Source organism: Oryctolagus cuniculus, chromosome 7, assembly GCF_051225735.1.
Source record: "Oryctolagus cuniculus isolate XC-2025 breed Fujian yellow rabbit chromosome 7, ASM5122573v1, whole genome shotgun sequence".
NCBI classification, from domain to species: Eukaryota; Metazoa; Chordata; class Mammalia; order Lagomorpha; family Leporidae; genus Oryctolagus; species Oryctolagus cuniculus.
In genome coordinates, this window is record NC_142873.1 from 42377501 (window position 1) to 42402678 (window position 25178).

Below are 25178 nucleotides of genomic sequence, written 5' to 3' on the forward strand. Positions count from 1 at the left end.
TGGCTGCAACAGCCAGGGCAGGGCCATACCAAAGCCAGGAGCTTCTTCTAGTTCTCCCACATGGATTCAGGGACCCAAGTACTTGGGCCATCCTCCACTACTTCCCCAGGCACATTAGCAGGAAGCTAGGTTGGAAGTGGAACAGCCAGGACTTGAACTGGTGCCAATATGGGATGCCGGCGATGTAGGCGTTGGCTTTCTCTACTACACCACCGGCTCCCACATTCTCTCTTATAATGGTGTGTTGGGCATCCATCGAGCTAAACTGAGCAAATCCAGTACCCAGGCAATGGGTGGTGGTGCTGGAAGAAAGGAGGGAAGCACTACACAAAGTAGCCAAGTGCTGCTTGAAATGATGTACAACAGTTCCCTATTTCAGGATAGCTGAGCAATGTGTTTAGAAAAGAAGGCAAGACCTGGAGTTCTTCCTGTGATCTAGAATTAGGAGCTTGGGAGGGGCAAATTTCCTACAGGACCCCTCCACGATCTTGCAGATAAGAGTTAGAATCCTAAATTCCTGTGGCCTTCTAGATGTCATCTTTTCCATATCCTGTCTCCAGCCAAGACTGCTTCCTTCCTGCTGAGATTGAGGTGGCTGTTTCCTATTTCACACGATCCCTTTTATTTTCACATTTGAGGGTCTGCCCCGGGAACTCCTTCCTGATGTTCTCTTTGTGAGACATGAGGGATGGAACGAAGGGACAGGCCTCAGGAATGGCTTCTCTTTCTCTGAAAGCTGTTTGCAGTTCTCGCTGCAAACAATTATAGTTGCATCCATGAAATGGTTTCTTTCCTCCCTCACCCCACCCTTCTTCAGTTTCCTGGAAATGGAGTGGGGGCTGGAAGAGAGAAAGGATGGAAATTCCCATTGCATCTCTCTGCTGTGCAGTGGTTGAGATGGGGTTTGGGTGAGGGGGATGGGAGAGAGGGAGAGAGTCAGCCCTGGAGGGAGAGGCCAAGAGACTGCTGAGCTGATGGTATGGGTCTAATTACTCCTCTGCCTTGAGCTTGCCTGTAATTGTGGTTTCTGGGAGCCAGCGCGTCCTGGAAATCTGCTGGAACAGCAGAGATTTGGGGTTTCCGCCTGGGATGGAGTTGAAGTTTCCACTTGGAATAGCTTGCCCAGCACCGTTTTTGGTACAGGGGTAGAGTGAGTCCCTAAAGCTCAAAATGGGGCAATTAGGATAGTTGTAGGACTATAAGGCCTTCCTTTAGAACTGGATGAGAGGAGTTATGCCCTGAAATCCCAGCCATTTTTCAAAAGGTAAGAGAGGCAGCAGATAGCAGGCTCTGGTGAAGAGTTGCATGATAAAAGTTAGAAGATCAGCTCTGACCTTGAACAGGTGACTTCATTGCCTAGACCTTGGTTTCTCCATCAGTCATTTGATTTGTCTTCTTTACAGGGATGTTCCTAACTGATGGCTGTGAAAATTCTAGACTGATCTCAGGGAGGCACTTAACCACCTATTTCCCGTGGTGGTGAAAACTGGCTAACATATTTTGAGCACTTATTGTGTGCCCTGTACTAAACACGGTAATGAATTCCATCATTTAGTGTCATAGCAATCCAGTGAAATTTTTAACCTCTGCTGCAGATGAGGCCTGAGGTCACGAGGTTAAATATCTTGCCTGAGGTCACAGAGCCACTACATGTTCAACATCGAGATTCTGATTCCAAAGCCTAGGCGCTGGCCACCACACGTGTAGACCACAGTCTGCTCTGTGCCATGCGCCCGTGCCAGCAGACACCCAGCACCGCCCTGGCTTGCTGAGTACTGATAGTACACTCAGAGATGGGGAATCTGAGTTCAAGTCCTAACTCTAGCACCTCATGCAGGACCTTTATCTTCCCTGAACTTCTGCCCGCCCATCTGTAAAAGAGGTATTTTTCTGAGTTCTGAGGATGCAGTGAGATTTCTGCCCACTCCCAGCATGGCACCTGCCACATAGCAGATGCACAGTAAGTGGCAGCAGAACCTGAGGAAGGAGAAATGAGCAGCCAGTGCCTGCCCTCCCAAATGTTGGATTTGAGACCACAGAACACCCACAGACTGAATAGGTCTGTGGCAACATGAAGTGATGGTGAGGACCTCTAGCCAGAGAGCAAAGATGAGCAGAGGAAGGGCTCGGAAGTTAAATGTCTCGGGTTCCAGTACCAGCTCCATCTCACTTACTGAATGCCTGGAATCAAGCAAGCACTCAGCCTTTCCAGAGCCCAGTTTCCTCATTTTTCAAATGGCAGCATTATTAGTACCAGCTCATAGGGTGGCTGTGAGGATTAAATGAAATAAAAATTGGAGGTGGGCATTTGGCAAAGCAGTTAGGACACCACTTGGGATGCTTCTATCCCATATCAGTGTGCCTGGGTTTGAGTTCCAGCTCTGCTTCTGATCTGGCTACCTGCTAGTGCACACCATGGGAAGGCAGCAGATGATGGCTCAAATACTTGTGGTGTCTGCCACTCGCATGAGAGACTCAGATTGGGTTACTGACTCCTCACTTTGGCCTGGCCCAGCCCCAGCTGTTGTGGGTATATGGGGAGTGAGCCAAAAGATGTTAGAGCTCTCTGCCTGTCAAAAATAATGACTAATATTTGTTGAATTTTTGCTGACCTGAGCCTTTTGTTTTAAATAATTTAATCTAGCAATCCCATGAAATAGATACCATTGCTACCCCCATTTTATGGATGAAGATGCTGAGTCAAGAGGTTAAATAATTTGCTTAAGGCTACATGGCCAAAAAATGGCAGGCAGGGCAAGTGTTCTGTCAAGAGAGGAGCTTAGGAGCTCACATTCACAATCACACCGCCCTGTCTCAGTAAGTACTTCACAGACACGCTGTTCTTACAGTGACAGCCGTCCTCCAGGAAGCTCATCTGTGAGACAGTCGCAAGTATTTACTGAGTGTGTGCTCCGCACGTGCTGCTTAACCGTGTCTGCTCTTGAGTTGGAGGGACTTAGGATCAATGTGTATGAAATCGTGAATATGATCAAATGCTAAGTAGTTAAAAAAATTGGAATTAAAAAAATTGGAAAAAAAAGCAATAAGTAGTATCAGTTGGACTCAAACCACAGTAGAAATTAATTTAGTTACTGAGAAAGTCATTGAAGAAGTTAGACTAGTTAGAAAAGCTTACCAAGGAAGGTAGCACTTAAACTTAGCCTTAGAAAATTGGTCTGGGGCCGGCATTGTGGTAGTGCCGGAATCCCATATGGGTGCCAGTTCAAGTCCGGGCTGCTCCGCTTCCTATCCAACTCCTCCTGATGTGTCTGGGAAAGCAGTGGAGGATGGCCCAAGTGCTTGGGCCACTGCTACCCATGTGGGCGACCTGAATTCAGCCTGGCCCAGCCTTGTTCATTGTAGCCATTTAGGGAAGAAACCAGCAGATTGAAGACCTCTGTCTCTGTCTCTCCCTCTCTCTCTCTCTGTAACTCTGCCTTTCAAATAAAATAGATGTTTTTAGAAGAAAGGAAGGAAGAAAGAAAAGACGAAAAAGAGGAAACTGGGCTTTAGGTCAAGGGAGCTGTTTGGAATGCTGGAATTTGGGAGAAATCAGAATGTCAAGGTTAGTCTTTCATCATTCAACAAAATTTCCTTGAGTATATGTTATGTTCTTCACCTGAAGGAGACAGAGACCCAAGCTGATATTCCAGGTTTCTTTCCTAGAGATCATGCTTTGCAGATGGGTACTTTCCAAGTTGAAATACTGTTGCTGCCCTGCTTAAGGTGGTCCTCCCCCCACCCCCACCTCCACACTTTTTAAAAAAGATTCATTTATTTGAGAGGCAGAGAGAGACCCTCCATCTGCTGGTTCACTTCCTTGAATGGGCACAATGACCAGGGCTGGACCAGGTAGAAGTCAGGAGCCGAGAGCTTCTTCCAGGTCTCCCATGTAGGTACAGGGGCCCAATCCAAGCACTTGGGTCTTCGTCCACTGCCCTCCCAGGCCATCAGCAGGAAGCTGGATCAGAATTGGAGCAGCTAGGACTTGAACCAGTGCCCATATGGGATTCTGGCATCACAAGTGGAGGCTTAATCTGCTATGCCACAACACTGGCCCAAGGTAGTCTCTTGTTGACCTCACAAAACCTCGTTCTAGTGTGATTTGTGTCTGAGTAGAACCAGTGAATATGTTCAGTCCCTGGAAAGCAGCTGCAGGACCATCTGATGCACTCATCTCCCCATCTCCTCATCATCACCCCCATGTACACCCACATGACCACACTTTTTCTTAGGAAGAAACTAAGGCCTAGAACCTCCAACACTATTTAAACTACTCCATGCTACCAGATAATAAGCCCTGAGTCAAATTAAGTGCTTAGCATTTCTCTTAACCTTTAAAGGGATTATAAGCCCATCTCCCAGTGCCAATAATTTTTGTCTTAACACCTATTTCACTGTTATGCCTCCTCATCAGAAATCAGAGCTGTAATTCAGTGGGAAAGAGGATGAGAGCCATTGCTCTAAAAACCCCTTGTCCTCCCACAAAATAGACTGGGATCTCCCTCAGTGGAGAAGGCTGCAGTTGGTCTCCTTTCCTTGAGTGTAATCTGGATCTGCAGACTGGAGAAGTGCCTGGGTGGGCAGGGCCAGTGATGCCTATTCTACCTCCTCTCAGGCAGGCGTATGGCTGGGTTAGTGACTTGGGGTTGTCCTATGCCAAGTCTGTTTTCTAAATCCAGCAGCTTGTTCCAGTGGTCCCAGGCCCATTAGTCCACACGAGGTGATGCAGTGGGGATTAGAGAGATCTACAGTGGGCCCCCTGATCATGAAATTGCCATGAGAGCTGCAGGTATCTGCAGCTGGAACAGTTGACTCCAGTTTTCTGGGGCAGCCTCTGTCAGTGCCCTAACCAACTGATTGTATTTAACATCCTTTGTAGAGCTGAGCTTATTGGCTGGTGTCAGGTGGTTGGAGACCCGTGCTGGGTGCAGAAGACAGGACGTGTGAGTCTCTCCTTCAGGACAGGTGTTTTATTAGAACACACGGATGGAGTACGTGAGTGCCCTTTTAAAGTAATGGGGAATCAAGGATATGTGATTATAGCACAATTGTGTCAGATGCTTAAGGGCTAGGGTACAAAGAACAGGAGTGACCTCCATCGTTAGAGTTAGTGGACAAAGGCTTCCTGAAGGAGGTGAGTTTCTGAGCAGCTTTGGGACAGGTGGAACAGGAATTTGTAGGGAGCCTGTTGCTGGCTGTTGAAGAACCTCCCTCGCCCGCCCTTCTTTCTTCAGTTTCTGGTGGAGTTTCCTGAAGTCACCAGACAAGAAAGTGGAGGGTAGGGACGCTCAGCCTGGGACACCCTGGGTCCCCTCCCCCATTACAGTTGGTGACTTAGGCTCCTGTAACTTGATTTGCATCTACCTGCAGCTGTTTCAGCTGAAGAAAAGTCTGCAGCCTCCGAGGGGCAGAAAAGGAATTGCAAAGAAGAGCAACTCACATTACCTCCACCAGCTGCTCATTTTTATGGTTTAACCTCAGTGGCTTTAAAATCAAACATTAATTTTTCCCTGCCTCCCAGAACTTTCCTAACAATTTTGCTGTAAACCCCAGGAAAGGGAACTGATTTTTTTTTTTTATAGATTCATTTATTTATTTGAAAGGTGGAGTTACCGAGAAAGAGAGAGAAAAGTCTTCCATCTACTGATTCACTCTACAAGTAGCCACAGCAACCGGGGCTGGGCCAGATGGAAGCCAGGAGCTTCATCCGGGTCTCCCACATGGTTGCAGGGCCCCCAAGCACTTGGGCCATCTTCTGCTGCTTTCCCACGTGCATTAGCAGAGAGCTGGAGCAGAATTAGAGCAGGCAGGACTCAAACCGGTGCCCATATGGGATGCCAGCACTTCAGGCAGCAGCTTAACCTGCTACACCACAATGCCAGCCCCAAGGGAACTGATTAAAAATCCACCATAATGAAGTAAATTAGATGAATCATTTGTACCAAACAACACACATTTTAAAAGCAAAGTGAAGACTTTTTGGCTCAGCCATTACATAAGTTCAGTGTCTTATGGTTCAGTGTCTTATGGTTTATCCTTTATTTGTGCCAATAATAAAAAATTAAATAGCAATTCTGTTTAGACCAGTTTAAAGCAGGGTGCTTATATTTATTTGACAGGTAGAGTTATACACAGTGAGAGAGAGACAGAGAGAAAGGTCTTCCCTCCGTTGGTTCACCCCCCAAATGGCCGCCACTGCCGGCACTGCGCCGATCTAAAGCCAGGAGCCAGGTCCTTCCTCCTGGTCTCCCATGCAGGTACACGGCCCAAGCACTTGGGCCATCCTCCACTGCCTTCCCAGGCCACAGCAGAGAGCTGGACTGGAAGAGGAGCAACCGGGACTAGAACCCGGAGCCCATATGGAATGCCAGCACCTGCAGGCGGAGGATTAACCAAGTGAGCCACGGTGCCGGCCCTAAAGCAGGGTACTTATAAAGCCTTGCTCTAAGGAAGCCCAGTGGTTTTTTTTTTTTTTTTTTTTTTTTTTTTTAAGATTTTATTTATTTGAGAGGTAGAGTTATAGACAGTGAGAGGGAGAGACAGAGAGAAAGGTCTTCCTTCTGTTGGTTCACTTCCCAAATGGCCATGATGGCCGGAGCTGTGCCGATCCGAAGCCAGGAGCTTCTTCCCAGTCTCCCATGTGGGTGCAGGGGCCCAACCATTTGGGCTATCTTCTACTGCTTTCCCAGGCCATAGCAAGAGAGCTGGATTGGAAGAGGAGCAGCCAGGACTAGAACTGGCACCCATATGGGATGCCAGCAATACAGGCGGAGGATTAACCTGCTGCGCCACGGCACCGGCCCCAAAGGAAACCTAGTCTTTTGGAAGTTTGCAATTAAGGAATTATCATCACCTTCGTGAGGATTTCCTTCAGAACACATTTACTTATGTTTTCAGGAAAAATTAGGTAAAACAAGGTACACCTATAGAGTAATTTTAAGCTAACTACTTAGTTATTGTAAAAAGCACAAAGCTTTGTCTTCTCCTTTAATCATCATGAAAACTGAGACTTAGCAGCCTTGAATGCCTTGTCTAGTCACACAGGGCTTGATGTGCAAAGGAAGATGGCTCATTCCACAGACTGAGGCTCTCTCCATCCGGCCCGCCCAAGTCTTTGGCCCTGTGACAGATGTTCATTCTTTATCTTGTGAATTCTAGTCTCTGCTCCTCTTAATCTCCTTTGCCCTTTGTTAAAACCGGAAATTCACATGAAACCGGAAACTCTCCATCTTGTGGACATCACCCGTGCAGACACTGAATTGCTTCTGGATCATTGTTGGTGATGGCATCTGTGACAGTTTTCCAGTAGACGTGAATTTGGCCATGGCCTGCCCTTCCCTTTTTCTGTAGGGGAAATCTTTCTATTCCTGATTGTGAATTTGGTTCCGCCTGAGCCCTCTCTGAGTGCAAAGACCTGATACACTTAAGGAAAGTTGTGAGGGACAAAGAATTATGCACTATTAGAACAAACGACGTGAGACAGTTTGCCTCAGCTGCCTCATTGAAGGAATGATGAAGCCAAGGCGCAGAGAAAGATAGCACTTTGCTGTGGGGCACATCTGAGTCCATGTCTTGATTGTGCCGTCTAATAGCTGTGTTACCCTGAGCAACTTGCTTCAGCAATGGCTGAATCTCATTTTCCTTATCTGCTGAGGAAAAATACCAGTGTTATCTCCAGAAGTTGTTGAAAGGATTAAATGAATACCATCACCGTATTGGGCGCTTATTGTGTATAATTTTCTTCTGTCTTTTTGGTACGGAAAGATAGGGTCAGACTGGTCTAGAGCCCAGATGTCTTAACTGTCAGCCCTGCCCTCGTGCCACCATGGCCTGGCCCCTCCCTCCCTCCTGCTGTGGTAGCCTCAGTGACTTCCCCTCCTGTAGGTTTTGCCCCACCACCAGCTGGATCAATGATCATCCTCAAACTTGCTTTGATTATGTTGTCTGGAGTTAGACAGCTAGTGAGCAGCAGAACTAGCACCACTCTCCAGTCTCCTGTTTTCCTCTTGCTTCCTATCGAAGGTAGCAGTCTGGTGGAAGACACTTTGCCAAAGGCAAATGAATACGGACTACACATGATAGTGAGTGGTGGACCGTCTGCGTCAGAGCAGATCTGTAACATGCTGGCATCTATGTAAATAACTCCAAATTCATTTACTTTGTGTTGCAAGGCAGGACTTGAGGGTGTCTCATTTCAGGTCTTAGAACAAGAACAGCATTCATTTTTAATATACTGCTGTCTCCCAGGCATTGTGCTGGATATTTTACTTACATTACAGCAGTTCTTACAATAGCCCTGCAGGGTAGGGAGCAGTATCCAAGTTTGTGATGAGGAAACTGAGATTCATAGAAAGCAAGTAATTTTCCCTAGGTCATAAGAGATGGTAAGAGGTAGAGCCAGGTTGCAAACCCATTCTGACTCCACTGTACTGCTCCTCAATACCAAAGTGGATTCCTGGGCATAGCCAGGCATTGAGCTTTTCCTAAGGAGTCTGCCGCAAACAGTAAAGCTGATGAGTGTCTGGGCTGCACCTGCGCTGATAGAGCCTGGCAGACCGGTGGGGTGTGAGTTCTGAGTGAAGACAAGGTGCACAGCCCAGAGCAACAAAGCCTGTGGGGTACAGTTTGCCCTCAGGCAGAGATGGAGTTGGCTTCCACGGCAGCTCGAGGGAGAAAATCGACCGCCATGTGAGAGGTGCTTGGCAGAAATGCTCCCATGTACCACTGGTTGCCAGGGAGGTGGGGAGTCAGGGGCTGGGTGACTCTGGGCAGCTTCTGGTTTCCCCCAGTGGCCCCACTGTCAGAGAAGAGGGTAGAACACGATACATCCGTGGCTGGAGGATGCCAGAGCAGAGCTGTCCATAGAGACAGTATACGTATGTTCTTTAAAATTTTCTAGTAGCCATGTTAAAAATATTTAAAAAAACAGGTGATATTTAAAATATTATTTCAACATAAGAAGTTGTTTTACTTTTTACTTTTTTTGGAGGGGGGGGGTTGTTAAGCCTTTGAAATCTGCTGTGAATTTTATACTTAAGTTCAAACCAGCCATGGTTTGTGTACTCTTAGCTCCATGGCTTTGAAGCTCCCCGTTAGTGCTGGGCTGCTGCCCCACTCAGCAGCAGGCGCTCCTCTCTCACTCCCCCTTCCTGGTGTTTCCCAGTGGTAGCACTCTCCAGGTGCATTGCCATCTTGGCCCTGCCTGGGCTCTGGGCCTCCATCCTTTGCTCTTCCAGCCTGCCCGTCACTGTAGACAGACCTGTCTGTTTAAATGTTAGATCTGAACCTCTCACACTACAAAGCCGCCTTCAGCTCCACATACTTAGGAAATGGCATTCATAATCCTTGGACAACGCTTAGGCCCTTCCCCAGCCTTCTGTTATTATGCTTCCTGACATTGATACGTTGCTTCAGGTCTTGCAGAGGCCTTTAAAAGGCCACTTAATTCTCACCGCTGCTCTCTGGGGCAGGTAGAGCAGGGCAGGTGAATTATCCACATGTTTCAGGTAGAGAAACAGACACTCGGAAAATTTGAGTTGCCTAAGATCTACCAGCTAATAAGTGGCAGCACCAGGATGGAACCTGCATCTTTTCCATTTACTCTCTTGTTACATTCCTGCTGTTGAATCCATCCCCTTTTCCCCCCTTGTGTTACACTGGCAGCCTTCCCCGAGTTGCTGTGTCCCTGGCCTGCATGTGTGCCTCTCCTCCCACTGTTTCCTCCCCCTAGAAAGTCCTGCCACAGCAGAGCTACCCATCCACAGCCCACCCTTCTGCTTTCTCTTTCCAAATCCACTTAGCTACCAACATGCATGCATTTTCTTAGTGAATGCTTCACTGTTTTATGTACAAAATTGAATTCTACAAATCTGGGAGAGTGAAGAATTTAGGAGCTTAACAGTTCTTACAGAAGGCTGATGTTACTCTCTGCTATAAATTCATGGAGAGGCTAACGCCTTCCTGCTTTCTTTAGTCTTTGTAAAGCTGAAATTGTGAGTTTAATCCTGATTTATATTCATTATGGAAGTCACTCAAAACTTTAACTGCTTTGATGAATATATGCTTAATGATACTTTGATGTCTGAATTTCTGTCATGTGTTACCTGATTATATCTTCCAACACACATCTTTAAATATCTACTATATGCTCTGTTCTGGAGCTGCTTTGTGCTCTAGACAATGAAAGACATGAAGTTTATCTTTAAACAGGGGAAGCAGATGTTAAGCTATCAAAAAAAAGCACTTGGGTCTGGTGTTGTGACACAGCAGGTTAAGCTGCTGCTGGAGTCTCAGCTGTTTGTCTTCTGATCCAGCTTCCTGCTAATGTGCCTAGGAAAGCAGTGGAAGATGGCCCAAGTGCTTGGGTCTCAGCCACCCATGTGGGAGACCAGGATGGAGTTATTGGCTCCTGGCTTTGGCCTGGCCCAGTCTTGGCTGTTGTGGCCATTTGAGGAGTAAGCCAGTGGATGGAAGATCTCTGTCTCTGTCTCTCTCTCTCCTTCTCTCTCTGTAGCTTTGCCTTTTAAATAAATAAATCTTGTTTTTAAAGATTTATTTAGTTATTTGAAAGGTGGAGTTATAGACAGAGAGACAGAAAGATCTTCCATCTGCTGGCTCACTCCCCAAATGGCTACAGTGGCTGGAGCTGGGCCAGTCCAAAGCCAGGAGCTTCTAATGGCTCTCCCACGTGGGTACAGGGGCCCAAGCACTTGGGCCATCTTCCATCAGCAGAGAGCTGGATTGGAAGAGGAACAGCTGGGACAGGAACTGGTGCCCATTTGGGATGCCAAGTGCCACAGGTGGAGGCTTAGCCTATGCCACAGCGCTGGCCCCTAAATAAATCTTTTTAAAGAATGTACTCAACAATAATCTTTTATATTGAATGAGGCACTATGAGGGGAAACTCCAGTATAGTGAGACGTCAGAGAAGAGACACTTCAGCTGAACCCCAAAGAGTGGGTATGGATTCACTTGGCTTAAGGCAGGAGAGAAAGCCCTTGGGGTTAAAGAAGTGAGCCGGGGAGATGGACAAGAGGAAAAGTCTGAGAATAAGAAGAAGGACTTGTGAGTCATGTTCAGGATTTGGAACCTCAGACAAGGACAGCAGGAAACCACTAAAGGGTGTTATATCTTCTGATTTATCTCTTTAATGATGATTGCTCTGGGGGTAGAGAATGAATGGGGACTGAAGGAGTTGAGGCTGGAGTAGATGTGATGGTGGAGAGAGGGAAAAGTAGGCAATCTGTAAATGTCGAAAGATCATATCAGTGTGCTGAGGAGTTGATTAGATTTGTGGGAGCTCCCGAGGAGAGTTCTGATTTCCGGCATGAGCCACTGCATGGCACTGTTTGCTGAGGAGGAGGCTTCTGACCAGAAGCAGGGCTGGGCTTGGGCTGGGGCGATGAGTTTCAGTCTGAATATTTTAGTGTTGAGTTGTGAGTGAAGGTAATTTCATCCTTCCTAATCTGAGAATGGTGATATTATCCACATTTTTTAACTGGGAAACTGAGGCTAGGAGAGGTCAGGTGATTTGTCCAAGACTACATAACCAGGAAAAGGCTAAACCTGAGCTTGAGGCCAGTAGTTTGACTCTCAAAGCTGTGCTTTTTAAAATCGTACCTCGGAGCCTGTGTGCTGAGTATACAGTGTTGGGCCATGATAACCAGTCCTATCAACAAAGCAGCTCTCAGCCTTCCTCCTCTTCGACACATCTGTCTGCCAAGTCGTCTGCCCTGAGAGTTGTGTCTTGAAACCCCCTGTTCCCTAAGACATTTGTGCAAGGAGAAAGGAGAGCCTTCCTGGCCCTGCCCTATGTAAGATTCAAGCACTCAAGGGTCTACCCACCTTTCTTCACATTCTTCACACACTCATTCATTTTTTTTTAAAGGATTTATTTATTTATTTGAAAGGCAGAGTTACAGAGAATGGGGGGGGGGGGGAGAGAGAGAGAGAGAGAGAAAGGTCTTCCATCCACTGGTTCACTCCCCAAATGGTCGCAGCAGCCAAAGCTGGGCCAGTCTGAAGCCAGGATCTTCTTCCAGGTCTCCCATGTGGGTGCAGAGAGCAAGGACTTGGGCATCTTCCACTGCCTTCCCATGCCATAGCAGAGAGCTGGATCAGAAGTGGAGCAACCGGAACCAGAACCTTTGTCCATATGAGATGCTGGCACTGCAGGTGGTGGCTTTACCTGCTAGCCACCACTGCACCGGCACTGCAGCACTCATTCTAGTCCTGTTCCTCTCACCCCTGACATTTGTTAAACAAAAGCCACCCATTGTGAACCTGGAAATGACGCAGAAAAAGCACAGTAAAGCCATTTGCATAGGACTTTACACTTTCAAAGCACTTAACAAATATTACCTCTTGGTGCTCACATCAGCTCTAAAGAGAAGAAAGAACACAGATACTGCCTTGGCCAGTGATTTTAGAGTGAGTACCCACTATGCACTTAGGCAATGTGCTGGAACTTGGCTGCTGCTATGAGGATAAAAGACACAGTCCTTATTATCAGGGGCTTGAAGTCTACAAGGGAAGACAGAAAGCAGATGATAGAATATGCATTCATCTTACAGGTGAGAAAGCTGATAATAGTCTCAGAAGTTAAGGAACTAACTCTGAGAGTTTCTCAAAGTTCTGGAACTCTGAATAAGGAACCAGTTGGGGAATCCTTATTAAAATAAAAATAAATTCTGCACTGTAGACCTGCTGAATCCGTGGAACATGGGACCTCAGGTGATTCACCTGCTGCTCAGTGCTAGTCAGAGATCCAATTCAATGAACCTTTTCTGGTCTACAGCCAAAGGCTTTTCTACCCCATTTGTCCCCTAGTTTTAGAGATGAAAGAGCTGACATTCATGACCAAGCATCTCTCCCCACACCTTTACTGTAAGATGTGTAGGCCAAGGAGGCTTTGTTTGTCAGCCTCAGACCAGGGGGAAATTTCTGCCCGAAGGCAGAATCCTTGGAAAGTGAGGGTGCGGGAACCTGCTCAGAGCTCCACCCCAAGAGATAAGAGAAGCTAACCTGTAGACCAGGTCAGGGTTCAGAGGGCGTGGACTCTATCTGAAGCTAAGTTCCTGGCACCTGTGACTCTTTGCAGGTTTGCTTACTGCTGGCTTTGGGGAGGGCTCACGAATATTACTTTGCCCCAGATTCAAGAAGGTTTAGCTCAGCCTACATGTAGTGAGAGTGTGCCTTTTTACCTGTCTGTGTCTGTCATATATGTGTGTGCTGTATACTTTACACCCATATACAGTATATGCTTTGTTATCTTTATGGTATTTATGTGTATACATACAGTATAAAAAGTAAAAACACGTTATCTTTGCATAATATGTCATGCATGTATATATGTATATGCACACATGTGATATCTATATTATATTTGTGTATATATTCGTATGCATGCATGTAAAAGAGAAAACAAGATCAGTAGATCTACATATGGCCACAGATCATATAACCGTTTTAGGAGCACAGACCTTGAAGCCAGACCCAGCTTGATGTCTCAGTTTCATTTATCTAACTTCTGTTCACTCATCTGAAAATAGGAGTGTGCTACCTACCTCGGCAGGCATTTGAATGGTCAAAAATGAGATAATATTATGTGAGATTCCCAGCACAGTGCCTGGTAGGTAGGAAGAACTTTATCATAATTACATAGCATAAGTCTTTGAAGTGGTGTTTTTTTTGTTTGTTTTTTTTTTTTTGTTTTGTTTTATTTTTTTACAGGCAGAGTTAGACAGTGAGAGAGAGACAGAAAATCTTCCTTTTTCCATTGGTTCACGCCCCAAATGGCCGCTACGGCCGGTGCACTGTGCCAATCCGAAGCCAGGAGCCAGGTGTTTCCTCCTGGTCTCCCATGCAGGTACAGGGCCCAAGGACTTGGGCCATCCTCCACTGCCTTCCCGGGTCACAGCAGAGAGCTGGACTGGAAGAGGAGCAACCGGGACAGAATCCGGAGCCCCGACCAGGACTAGAACCCGGGGTGCCGGCACTGCAAGCAGAGGATTAGCCTAGTGAGCCGCGGCGCGGGCTTGAAGTATTGTCCTCATTAACACATTTGCGCTGGGCTGTGGGTAAGAGTGAAGAGACTGGGCACCCCTCATGGACAGGAGGAAAGGATGTGATGTTGCTTATCATTGTTTCTATAAACTCCAGAAGCCAGTTCTCTTTGACCACCTTGACTTCAAACTCCTGTACCTTTTAGGGGTCTGAGAGAAGCAACAAGGAGTGTCAGGTGTGGGCAGTGGTGTGCCCATCTGGGGGCTGACCCTAGCCAGGTCTCACTGATTGACCATTGCTGAGTGAGGCCGTAAACCCAACCGTACCAGAACTTCTGCCTTTAAATAGGAACCAGAAATCTGTTTTTTAATGTGAAATTTCCTAGCAACACAATAATACACACACATGCCTAATACAGACACATATAATCAGGGGCCATCATTGTGGTATAGCAGGTTGAGTTGCTGCCTGTGATGCTAGCATCCCTACGGGTGCCAGTTTGAGTCCTGGCTGCTCCACCCTTCTATCAAGCTCCCTGCTAATGCACTTGGGAAAGCAGCAGAAGATGACGTGAGTTGTTAGGCCTTTGCTATCTACGTGGGAGATTTGGATGGAGTTCCAGGCTTCTGGCTTCTGCTTGACCCAACCCTGGCTGTTGTGGCTGTTTAGGGAGTAAACCAGCGGTGGAAAATGTTTGTGTGTGTGTGTGTGTGTGCATGTGTGTGTGTATCTCCTCTATCCCCTCCATCTCTTTGTAACTCTGCCTTTCAAATACATAAGTAAAACAAATTTATGTATAAGTAAATCTTTTTATGTGTATACATACACACACACACAAACACACCATAAGCCAACAAAGAGGATGGACTCTCTGCAGGGTCTCCAAGTATTTCCTTGATGTATTCCCCTACCCTGTAGGCTGGGAGGAGGAGAGTGTTCTCACCACACGTTAGCACCTGCTGTGTCCACACTGTGACTTTGCCCTCTAGCACACCGGACACTAGAGGCCCTGGAGGAGGGACAAGCTCGTGTCAGAGTGTGGGCTGCACCACAAAGAAGAGGAGGAGGAAGCTGGAGGATTTCAGTGAGTTACTTCATGGACATTATAAGTGGTAAAAAGCAAAGTACAAAGGGAGTGCAAAACTACCTGTTATGTAAGCAAGAAAGGAAAATGAACATATGGAAAAGGAAACCAAAAGGGAATGAAAATGGTTATTTGGGGGAGGAATAGGGTGAAGAGATAGGGACACTTCTGAATATACTTTGAAATTTTCATTATGAATTTTCAGTGAGGCAAGTGTCTGACATACTCAAAAAATAAATAAGCCTGAAAAAAGCAAACCCTATAATTATACAGAGAAGCCTAAATATATTTCAGATTGATAACATTAAAAAATAAGTATTCCAAAGTAACTTTCGTTTACAGTACTGACTTGTTCCTGTGATTTGTCTAAGGACAAAAGGAGTTGCAAGGAAACCTTGAACTTAGTAAGTTTGTTGTTGCTAGTGATATTGGTGTAGCAACTTCAGAAATTATCTTGTCTGTATTACACAGTAGAGCAAAGGAGCAAACATATTGTAATTGTTGGGAAGCAGGGTTCTCACTGTGAGAAAAGAGAACATAAAATATGGAAAGGGAAAGATGAGAAAATCTGTTGTGTTCAAATTGGAGATAAGTGTGAAGTCAGAATTCATAGTAAGTATTTTCTATCTCTGTCCATTGAGTCTTAGCAGCCAGTTGTTTCAAAACACATTTCTTTCTAAAAGGAACCAGGATGCCTTAGAGAAGTATTTGATGATAGGTCTGGCAGAAGGAAAGTACAAGGTGAGCCTGAGGTATCTTTTTGTGCCAGAAAGCAAGGACTTGATCAAAGACAGATGGTAATAAATTAAAAGGACACAGATGCTGGCTTACAGAAGATCCCCTGGCCAAATTGGGACATTTGAACCTTCTTCCTTAAGAAAAAAAAAAAAAAAAAGATTTGAGAGAGATAACACAGGGAAGGACAGATAGAACTACCATCTGCTGGTTCATTCTCCCAAATGCCTACCACAGCTGAGAGGGCCAAAGCCAGGTCCTGGGAACTCAATCCAGGTCTCCCATTTGAGTGGCAGGAACCCAATCATTTCAGCCATCATCACTGCCTCCAAAGGTCTGCATTAGCAGGAAGCTGGAATCAGGCCTCAAACCAGTCTCTCTAATATGGGTTGCAGACATCCTAACATGGTTCAACTGGTAGGCCAAACACCTGCTCTTAACTTTTTTTAAAAAAAATAATCAACTATACTACAGTACTTTGATGGGAAAAGAGACTGAGTTCGTAACACTACTCAAAAAAGGGATGAGATGACTTCTCTTTACAAAAGAATACCTGCAGATAGATTTAGAAGGAATGATGGAATTAGCAGATTTCCATTTGCAATCATCAGTGCAGAGGGTAGTCCAGGCAAGGATCAGCAGTGCATATTGAAACTACTGAGTTGGAGAAGAGGATATTCATACAGTCTCAAAATACCACCCCACAGATTTTCATTAATTCAAATGGGAAAATAGCATTAAGAAGAATTCTCAGGATCACCACCTAAGTAATCAATCCTAGCATCATCATCACAGGGCAGCTAGACATACCACTTATATAAGTCTTTTAAAATGTTCCACCTGGTAGCTGGTGCTGTGGCATAGTGAGCTAAGCTTCTGCCTGTGGCACCAGAATCCCATATGGGTGCCAGTTCAAGTCCCGGCTGCTCCACTTCCAACCCAGCTTTCTGCTATGGCCTGGGAAAACATTTGAAGATGGCCCAAGTGCCTGGGCCCCTGAACCCATGTGGGAGACCTGGAAAAACCTCCTGACTCCAAGCTTCGGATCAGCTCAACTCCGGCCGTTGCGGCCATCTGGGGAGTGAACCAGAGGATGTAAGAGTTCTTTCTGTCTCTCCCTCTCTCTGTAACTCTACCTTTCAAATAAATAAGTAAAAAGAAAAAAAATATTTAAAATGTTCCACCTGAATCTCTCATTGTGATGAAACGTCAGATTCAGAGTATAGGCCATTGAACAAGACAACTGTCAGTTGAATGTCAGTGTTGTGAGAGACCAAAAAGAGTGACATGACAGAAATACAATTTGAGATCTTTGACCTTGATTGGGACCTGGGTTGAGGCATTTGGGGAACAGATAAAAAGAATATTAAGAAGACAGCTGGGGAAATTTGAATATGTGCTGCATATGAGATAATATTTTTTCAAGGTGAAACTCACTAGAGATTTTGAAGGTTTCACCAGACTATAACGATAAATGATGTGGAATATATGCTAATTACCCTTATTTGAACATTACACAATGTATACATGGGAGTGAAAAAAAATCACATTGTGTATCCCATAAGCTTAGACAATTATGTGTCAAAAATAAAACTAATAAAGTTAAGCTCATTGGGCGTGTTAATGGCCTTATGGTTATCTAAGAGAATTTCATGGTCCTTAGGTGATATATGCTAAAGTGTTTAGGGGTAGAATGTCATGATGTCTGTCACTTTCAAAGGAGAACAAAATGTGTACACAAAGACGAAACAAAGCTGTCAGTGTTAATTGGTGAGTCTGGATCAAGGGTGTGTGGATGCTTCTCATGCTGCTCCTTCAACTTTGGTGGTTTGAAATTTTTCCAAATAAAATGCTGGGGTAAGTGAAATGTTGGCTGCAGTGTCCAGGGGTAGCTTCATGGAGTCAGTGCCAGGTCATGTGACCAGGACCTTGAAAAAGGAATAAGAGATGGATAGAGAGGAAAGGGGATGGAGGCCAGCACAAGTCAGGCAGGAATGAGCGAAGCATCTCTTAGGATCCAGTAGAGGTTGGTAAAAGCAGATACAGTCTAAGCGGTATCTTTGAATCCATATGGTGAAAGGTCTTTAACATTGAGCTATTGCCTGCACATCTGATTGTATAGATAATAAGGAGAGAAATAGGAGTTTTTAGAGGGTAAGTGATGGGGAGTAATATTCAGAGAAATTATCCTGTGGGGTAGCATGCTGGACAGACTGGAGAATGGAACTGTATTTTTCAGTGGTCCTTGAGATCCCCAGCTAAAAGTGATGGGTGTCAACGTAAGGAAAGGAGGAGCCTGGGAAAGATTATCAGGGACCAACAGTCTCTTTAACTATGTGGATAGGGGAGATAACCAAGAGATTGAATCAGAAGGTCTGTCTCAGTGGAGTCATTTGGAAAGCACAAATTCAGGAGGGAAGTGCTCCACTCTCCAGAGCCGAGCCCCCAGGTTAGGCTGAGTGGAATCTGAACCCTGCTAACAAATCTTGATGGAAAGTAGACGGGGCCACCATTAAAGTCTTTCCCTGACTGCCTGCTCCACTCCCTGCCAGACTGCCTTCCTCTCTCCTTTCTCCTCCCTGTCTTTCAGATTTTAACCTTCCAAGGTATTCCTCCCAGCTCAAAAATCCAGTGACTCAATACTCTGTCCATTTTTCCCATGCCTTTTTTTTTTTTTTTTTTTTTTTGTGACAGGCAGAGTGGACAGTGAGAGAGACAGAGAGAAAGGTCTTCCTTTGCCATCGGTTCACCCTCCAATGGCTGCCTGCGGCCGGCGCATTGTGCTGATCCAATGGCAGGAGCCAGGTGCTTCTCCTGGTCTCCCATGGGGTACAGGGCCCAAGTACTTGGGCCATCCTCCACTGCACTCCCTGGCCACAGCAGAGAGCTGGCCTGGAAGAGGGGCAACTGGGACAGAATCCGGCGCTCCGACCAGGACTAGAACCCGGTGTGCTGGCGCCGCAAGGTGGAGGATTAGCCTATTGAGCCGCGGCGCCGGCCTCCCATGCCTTCTTGTAGGTATTTCTTCCTCCTCTGGTTCTATGAGTTTTTTTTTTTTTTTTTCTTTAAGCTCTCAGAAAAATTTTTTCCTTTAAGTGCTCAGAGAGAAAAATTTTTGAATCTGTTTCAGTTAATTCTGTTTCAGTTTGTTTGTTCCCCATCATCCCTGCCTAGTCCTGTATTTTTTTTTTAAGAGGAATTTTCAGCAGCCAATGAAATGATGTTTGTCCATGATCCTAACAGTCCTCTCAGTTAGGTACAGGACCTTTGCTTCATTTGCCATTGGTTGTGTGGAACTGCCTACATCCCAGCTCAGATGCAAACCCAACCTGGTTAAGAGTTAACCTGGTTAAGAATGCACCTTCTAGGCTTTAATATGGGGTCAGCTTCCTGCCAGGGTCAAGAAGAAGGCGACAGAAGCCCGAGGTACCCCCAGTTACAGTGGGCTTTCTCTTGAGGTAGTATAGAGTGAGAGTTCAGTATGAACGTGGGTTTCCCCGGTGACAGGGTGTTGTAGATACAACCAAAGACAGCACTTGAGAGTTGGAACAAAAGGCCTGTGAGGGCCCCTGCTGTGAATCCCTCCCTGACCTGGAGGGTTGTTGCCACTAAGTGTTTATGCAAACATCTGTGTTTCCCTCATTCATCAGCTGCACAGTGTATAGTGCATTTCTATCTCCCTTATGCCTGACAGTGGCCAAAGTAGCACTGCCCTGTAGGACTTTCTGCAGTGATGGAAGTGCCCTGTTTGGCACTAGGCACTAGCCATAGGCACCTGCTAAGCACTTGAGATATGACTGGTATGACTAAGAAACTGAAGTTTAAATTGTGCAGAAGTTTTTTAATGTATGTATGAGCACAGGTCTAGATTCTAGAATGTAAGTTATTAAAAGGTGAATTAAGCAGAATCTTTACCCTGAGTGGGGAAGAGGGGAGTAAACAGGTGATTTCTCAATAGGACAATTTGAAGAAAGCCAGAAGTTGTCACTTCTGGAAGTTTACTTTCTCCTCTGGCTTATAGGTGCAGTAATAGGCAATAGAATGGGAAGAACATCTACAGTAAAGTAGTGTAGGCAAAGGCACAGCCAGAAACTGTAGCAAGTGAAAGGAGAGCAGTAGAAAGCAAAGACCAATAACAGCACTGAGTACCTGCTATTTGGGACTCTGGGAACAAGGACCAGAAAGCCCATCCCTGCCTTCCTGGCAGCTTTACAGATATGTGAACAAAGAGTGCCACTGAGTATTCGTGCTGCAGGAAAGCTAAGTCCTGGGAGCTGTGGAGGACCTCAGAGGGGCACTTAGTTAAAGGCTGAGCTTGAAGACAGGGCACCTAAAAGGTTGTAAGCAGTGAAGTGACCTGGGTATGTTTGCACTTTGGTAAGCTGCCTGCAGTGCTGTGGCCAGTTTCCACCTCTGGGTCCTTCATAGCTCTGCTGTGGTTTTTCTTTTGAACCAACCATCTCCAGTGTCTTGTCTGGTTTATGTCGTGTTTTGTTTTTCTTTCCTTTTCTTCCTCCTTCCCTGCACCGCTTTCTCCTGGGCCCTACGTTCTCTTCTTCCTTGATGTCCTTCTCTGTCTGACCCAAAGATCAGCCAGTAAAAAGCAGACTCACCTGTCCAGGTAAGAGGAGTGCCACAGTGAAGGGGGAAGATGACCCCTTTCTTTACATTTCAAAGTTATTTCTCTGTTCTTTGAGTTGATGGTACCTATATGTGTCTCAGAATTTAAGGAGTGCAAAAGAGAATGTAGCGAAAGTCTCCATGTCTCAGCCACTCTGTCACCCTCCTCAGAGATACCAACATTAGGTGTTTATTTTATGCCCTTCCAGAGATACTGTAGGTGTTTTTCATGCATAAACAAATATATAGCATGTATATCATAAATAATTCCTTCTGTCTTTTACCTTTATTTCCCCTTTACTTGCCCACGTAATTCTGTGTCTTGCTTTTTTTAATTAATAACATTTGGACTTTATTCCTTATTGTATATAAAAAGCCTCCTCGTTCTTTTATAGCACCATGTTCTGTGTCATTATATTGATAGACAGTAATTGATTTAGCCAATCTCCCACTGGGAACACTTGCATTTTTTCTAATATTTTGCCATTATGCACAGTGCTTCCATGACTACTGCTTAGTCATTTGCAGGAGACAGGAGAGGAATTGTCCCTTTCTGAGGGGCAGCAGCTGTTGATTGGGGAACTGGCATCTTGTATGATTTTCTAAAAAGGAGGGCCATGGCAGTAATTTGTATTTCTTCTGTTCTCATGCAGGTCTCAGTTAAAGATGGGGCAAGCAATGAATCTTGGGATGGATAATCAATGGTACTTTGAGGTTTTAGGATCTCTAGTTGCTTTTTTTTTTTTATTTTTTTTGTAAGATTGATTTATTTATTTGAAAGAGTGGCAGAGAGAGAAGGAGAGACAGAGAAAGATCTTTCATCCTCTGGTTCACTCTCTAAATGGCCACAGCCACCTAGGCTGGATCAGGCCAAAGGCAGGGACCCAAAGACCTGGGCCATCCTCTGCTGCTTTCCAAGGCACATTAGCAGGGAGCTGAATCAGAAGTGGAACAGCCAGGACTCGAACCAGAACTCATTAGATGCCGATGTTGCAGGCCATGGCTTTAACCCGCTGCACACAGCACCAGCCCCTCTTTCTATTTTTGTTTTACGATTTATTTATTTATTTATTTATTTGAAAGGCAGAGTTACAGAGAGGCAGAGAGAGAGAAAGAAAGATCTTCTACCAGCTGTTCACTCCCCAAATGGCTGCAATGGCCGGAGCTGGGCCAGTCTAAAGCCAAGATCCTGGTCTCCCACGTGGGTGCAGGGGCGCAAGCACTTAGGCCATCCTCTGCTGCTTCCCCAGGCCATTAGCAGGGAGCTGGATGGAAAGTAGAACAGCCGGGACTCAAACCAGAGCGCATGTGGGATGCTGGCATAGCCGACAGCGGCTTTATCTGCTGTGCCACAGTGCCAAACCCTACTGGTTCACTCTTGAAATGGCTACAATGACCAGGGCTGGGCCAGACTGAAGCCAGGAGCCAGAGCTTCTTCCGAGTCTCCCACATAGGTGCAGGGATCCAGGGACCTGGGCCATAATCTGCTGCTCTTCCTGGCACATTAGCAGGGAGCTGGATCAGAAGTGGAGCAGCCAGGACTGAAACCATCCCTCATATGGGATACTGGTGCTGCAAACCATGACTTTAACCCACTGTGCCACAAAACTGGCCCTCTTTTTCTTTTTTTAAGATTTATTTATTTGAAAGGCAGAGTTACAGAGAGAGGGGGAGAGAGGGAGAGAGATCTTCCATATGCTGGTTTGCTCTCACAATGGCCAGGGCTGGGCCAGGCTGAAACCAGGAGCCCACAGCTCTTTCCATGTCTCCCACATGAGTGCTGGGACCCAAGCACTCGGACCATCCTCCACTGCTTTCCCAGGCACATTGGCAGGGCACTGGATCAGAAGTGGAGCAACAGGGCCTCAAACCAGCACCCATATGAAATACTGGCATAGCTGGAGACTTTACCCACTACATAACAATGCTGGCCTGAGGATCTCTAGTTTCTAAGCAAGACACCTCAACTGACTGTGGGAATGGGGCTGAATATGGAGTTGGGGCACCAGCGCCATGGCTCACTTGGTTTATCTTCCGCCTGCAGGTGCTGGCATCCCATGTGGGCACCGGTTCTAGTCTCGGTTGTTCCTCTTCCAGTCCAGCTTTCTGCTGTGGCCCAGGAAGGCAGTGGAGGATGTCCCAAGTGCTTGGGCCCCTGCACCCGCATGGGAGACCAGGAGGAAGCACCTGGCTACTGGCTTTAGATCGGTGCAGTGCCAGCCGTGGCGGCCATTTGGGGGGTGAACCAACGGAAGGAAGACCTTTCTCTCTGTCTCTCTATCACTGTCTAACTCTGCCTGTCAAATAAAATATATATATAATAAAAAAATATGGAGTTGGAATACCATACCCAAAGAGACCAGATGCCTGTTCCCCCTTGGCACCCAAAAATAAATGGAACTTTCAGAGACTTGAGCCATTGCCCTGTTATTTCTTTCTAGAAAAGTATATAAGTTGCCAGTTACCCAGCAGGTTAGTACTAGATGCCCAGTTACACTCCTGGAGAACACTGTTTTGGAAAGGTAGAGCTTTGGAGGGCCAATGAGGTAAAAATGGGGCGCTTTTCTCTGCCATAGCCACTGCAGTCCTCTGCTGTGTGCACGCAAGCTTCTTGTATGTGTTTGACCCACCATGTCCTTCCCTCCAGTATCCTCTTGCTTTGCAACTCATCACCTAAAACTAACTAGCTGTTTTTTCCTGTCTTTTTCTTGCATTCATTTATCTGCTGCTCGTCTGTTCCATCAGCCCCCTTGCAACCTGGTAAGAGCCAACAAGCCTGTATATACTGCGCATCCCCTTCTTGCTGTTGTTTCTTTGTTGCCTGACTCCGGGAAGGGCTATTTCCCGTCACATCCTGCTGGCTATTAAACTAATCATGCTTGCTCTGCCAGCGAGGTAGTATTGCCAGTAGTGTAGACATGGCTAGTCTGCCCCAGATTAAGAAGTTACAGGGTGGGGGAATCAAACTCAGGGCCCCTTTTGACAGAGCCTCTTCACACTACAAGGCTGTTCCCTCCCTGCTCAGCTCATCAACGTGCTTTCCTTCCCCAGGTTAAGTAGCCTGTCTTCTCTGGGAGATTCTGCACCTGAACGCAAGTCCCCTTCCCACCATCGCCAGCCCTCCGACACCTCTGAGACAACAGGTAACCTTGAGCATTCACACATGAGGTCAGATCTGTAGATACCCCAAATGTAAAATCGCTTAGCCTTTATGTTGAGCACATGTTACAAGTTTTATATAAACTGCATCCTTATATCAAGTGTAGAAAGTATGTTTTGTGATCCTTATTTTACAGACGAGGAACCTGAGGCATAGAGGGCTAAGTAACTTGGCCAAGTGCACAGGTTTGTCAGGCACAGAATCAGGACTTTAAACCAGTTGAGTGATGCATGCTGTAACCACTGCAGGATGCAGCTGCACAGCCTCACACACACACAGTGTTGGGGGGAAGGGGGGGTGCCTCGTAGTCTACGTTTTTTAAAGACCTGGGTATGGATGTTCATGTGAGTAAAAAGGTTTTCTCTAGTCGTTTATCATTTTTTTGATTTGGCAAGGATCAAGCTCTTAGTCACTCTGTGGGAGTTATCCAGCTCTACAAGAAAGAGTCAGCAAACGTTACTGTCTTTCTTGTCGCATTCGTTAGCTGTAACTTGGCCTAAAGCTTTCAATCGCATTTGGGCTTCAGTCTCAGGGCTAACTTACCTGTAATGCAAGTATTAGCCTTCAGAACGTAGCTAAATTTGGCCTTGCCTTTTCCTAGACCAATCTCATCCAAACCAACCAAAAAGGGCAAACATACATAAGAGAAACAAGCATCTCAGCATCTCAGGGAAGGGTCGTTTCCTGTATAGAGTACAAAGTAGGTTGCAGGTTTTTGCCAGCCACTGAGGTAGTCAGGTCACTGCGGTACTGTGCTTGAACAGGAAAAGCATGGGAGCTTTGGTTAGTCTGGAAATGCTTCTTGAGGAAGAAGCTGACTTGGGGCTTTCCTGGGTTGGTCTTGGCTTATATGCACTGACTGTCCAGTGACTCTGCCTACTGAACGTGCTTCTTTGTTTCTCACCTCCTGCCAGGTCTTGTCCAACGCTGTGTCATCATCCAAAAGGACCAGCATGGCTTCGGCTTCACTGTCAGTGGGGATCGCATCGTTCTGGTGCAGTCTGTGCGGCCTGGTGAGTGCTGCCTGCCTCCGGCCTGCCCTGCGCTTACGTGGTAGTGCTGCGTGACTTGGAGACTGCTTTCCTAGAGCTCCTGGGGAGTTCTTGGCAGGATGAAAGAACTACTGTAGGACTGGTTCCCACAGACATCTGGGGAAAGCTTGTCAATGCAAAGTCACTAGGCCAGGTTTCTGGGGACCACACTACATGCTGGCTTCCGTAGTTGGTAAGCATAAAACTGGCAGAACAGCTCTCGGATCACTGGGCAGGGGCCTGACTGCCGTGGAAGGAAGCACTTGCAGACTGGGTTAGAAGGTGCTGGGTAGGATTCTGGGATGCTGGGTATGAAGGTAGGTCTTCGTGCCTACCTTCGTGGTGCCTGGCTAGTGCACAGGCGTCCACTTTGTGCAGAGTTCTACAGTTGAGACAGGCACAGTGGCCCGAATGGTTCTAGAACACATTTGCAGATGCAAGTAACACTAATAAACTACCAAAAGATAAATTGCATGTGTCAGACATTACTTTGGAGGCAATGGTGTTTTGAAGTTTGTTTGAGTGGTTTGTTATTTGCCTT

The 25178-nt window shown here is 46.2% G+C and overlaps 1 protein-coding gene across 19 annotated transcripts in view; it reads left to right on the forward strand.

Annotated features, from left to right (window-relative positions):
- Window positions 1–25178, forward strand: part of ARHGEF11 (Rho guanine nucleotide exchange factor 11) — a 121229-nt gene that overhangs the window by 44065 nt on the left and 51986 nt on the right. For 11 of the 19 annotated variants that reach the window (XM_008264286.5, XM_017345773.4, XM_017345775.4 and 8 more), the window contains exons 2-5: window positions 20415–20447; window positions 23192–23206; window positions 23498–23589; window positions 24521–24619. In XM_008264286.5, the coding sequence (XP_008262508.3) occupies window positions 20415–20447; window positions 23192–23206; window positions 23498–23589; window positions 24521–24619 (239 nt within the window). The remainder of the gene's footprint in view (window positions 1–20414; window positions 20448–23191; window positions 23207–23497; window positions 23590–24520; window positions 24620–25178) is intronic. The other 8 variants (XM_017345779.4, XM_089299782.1, XM_070077508.2 and 5 more) reach the window with 3 other exon arrangements.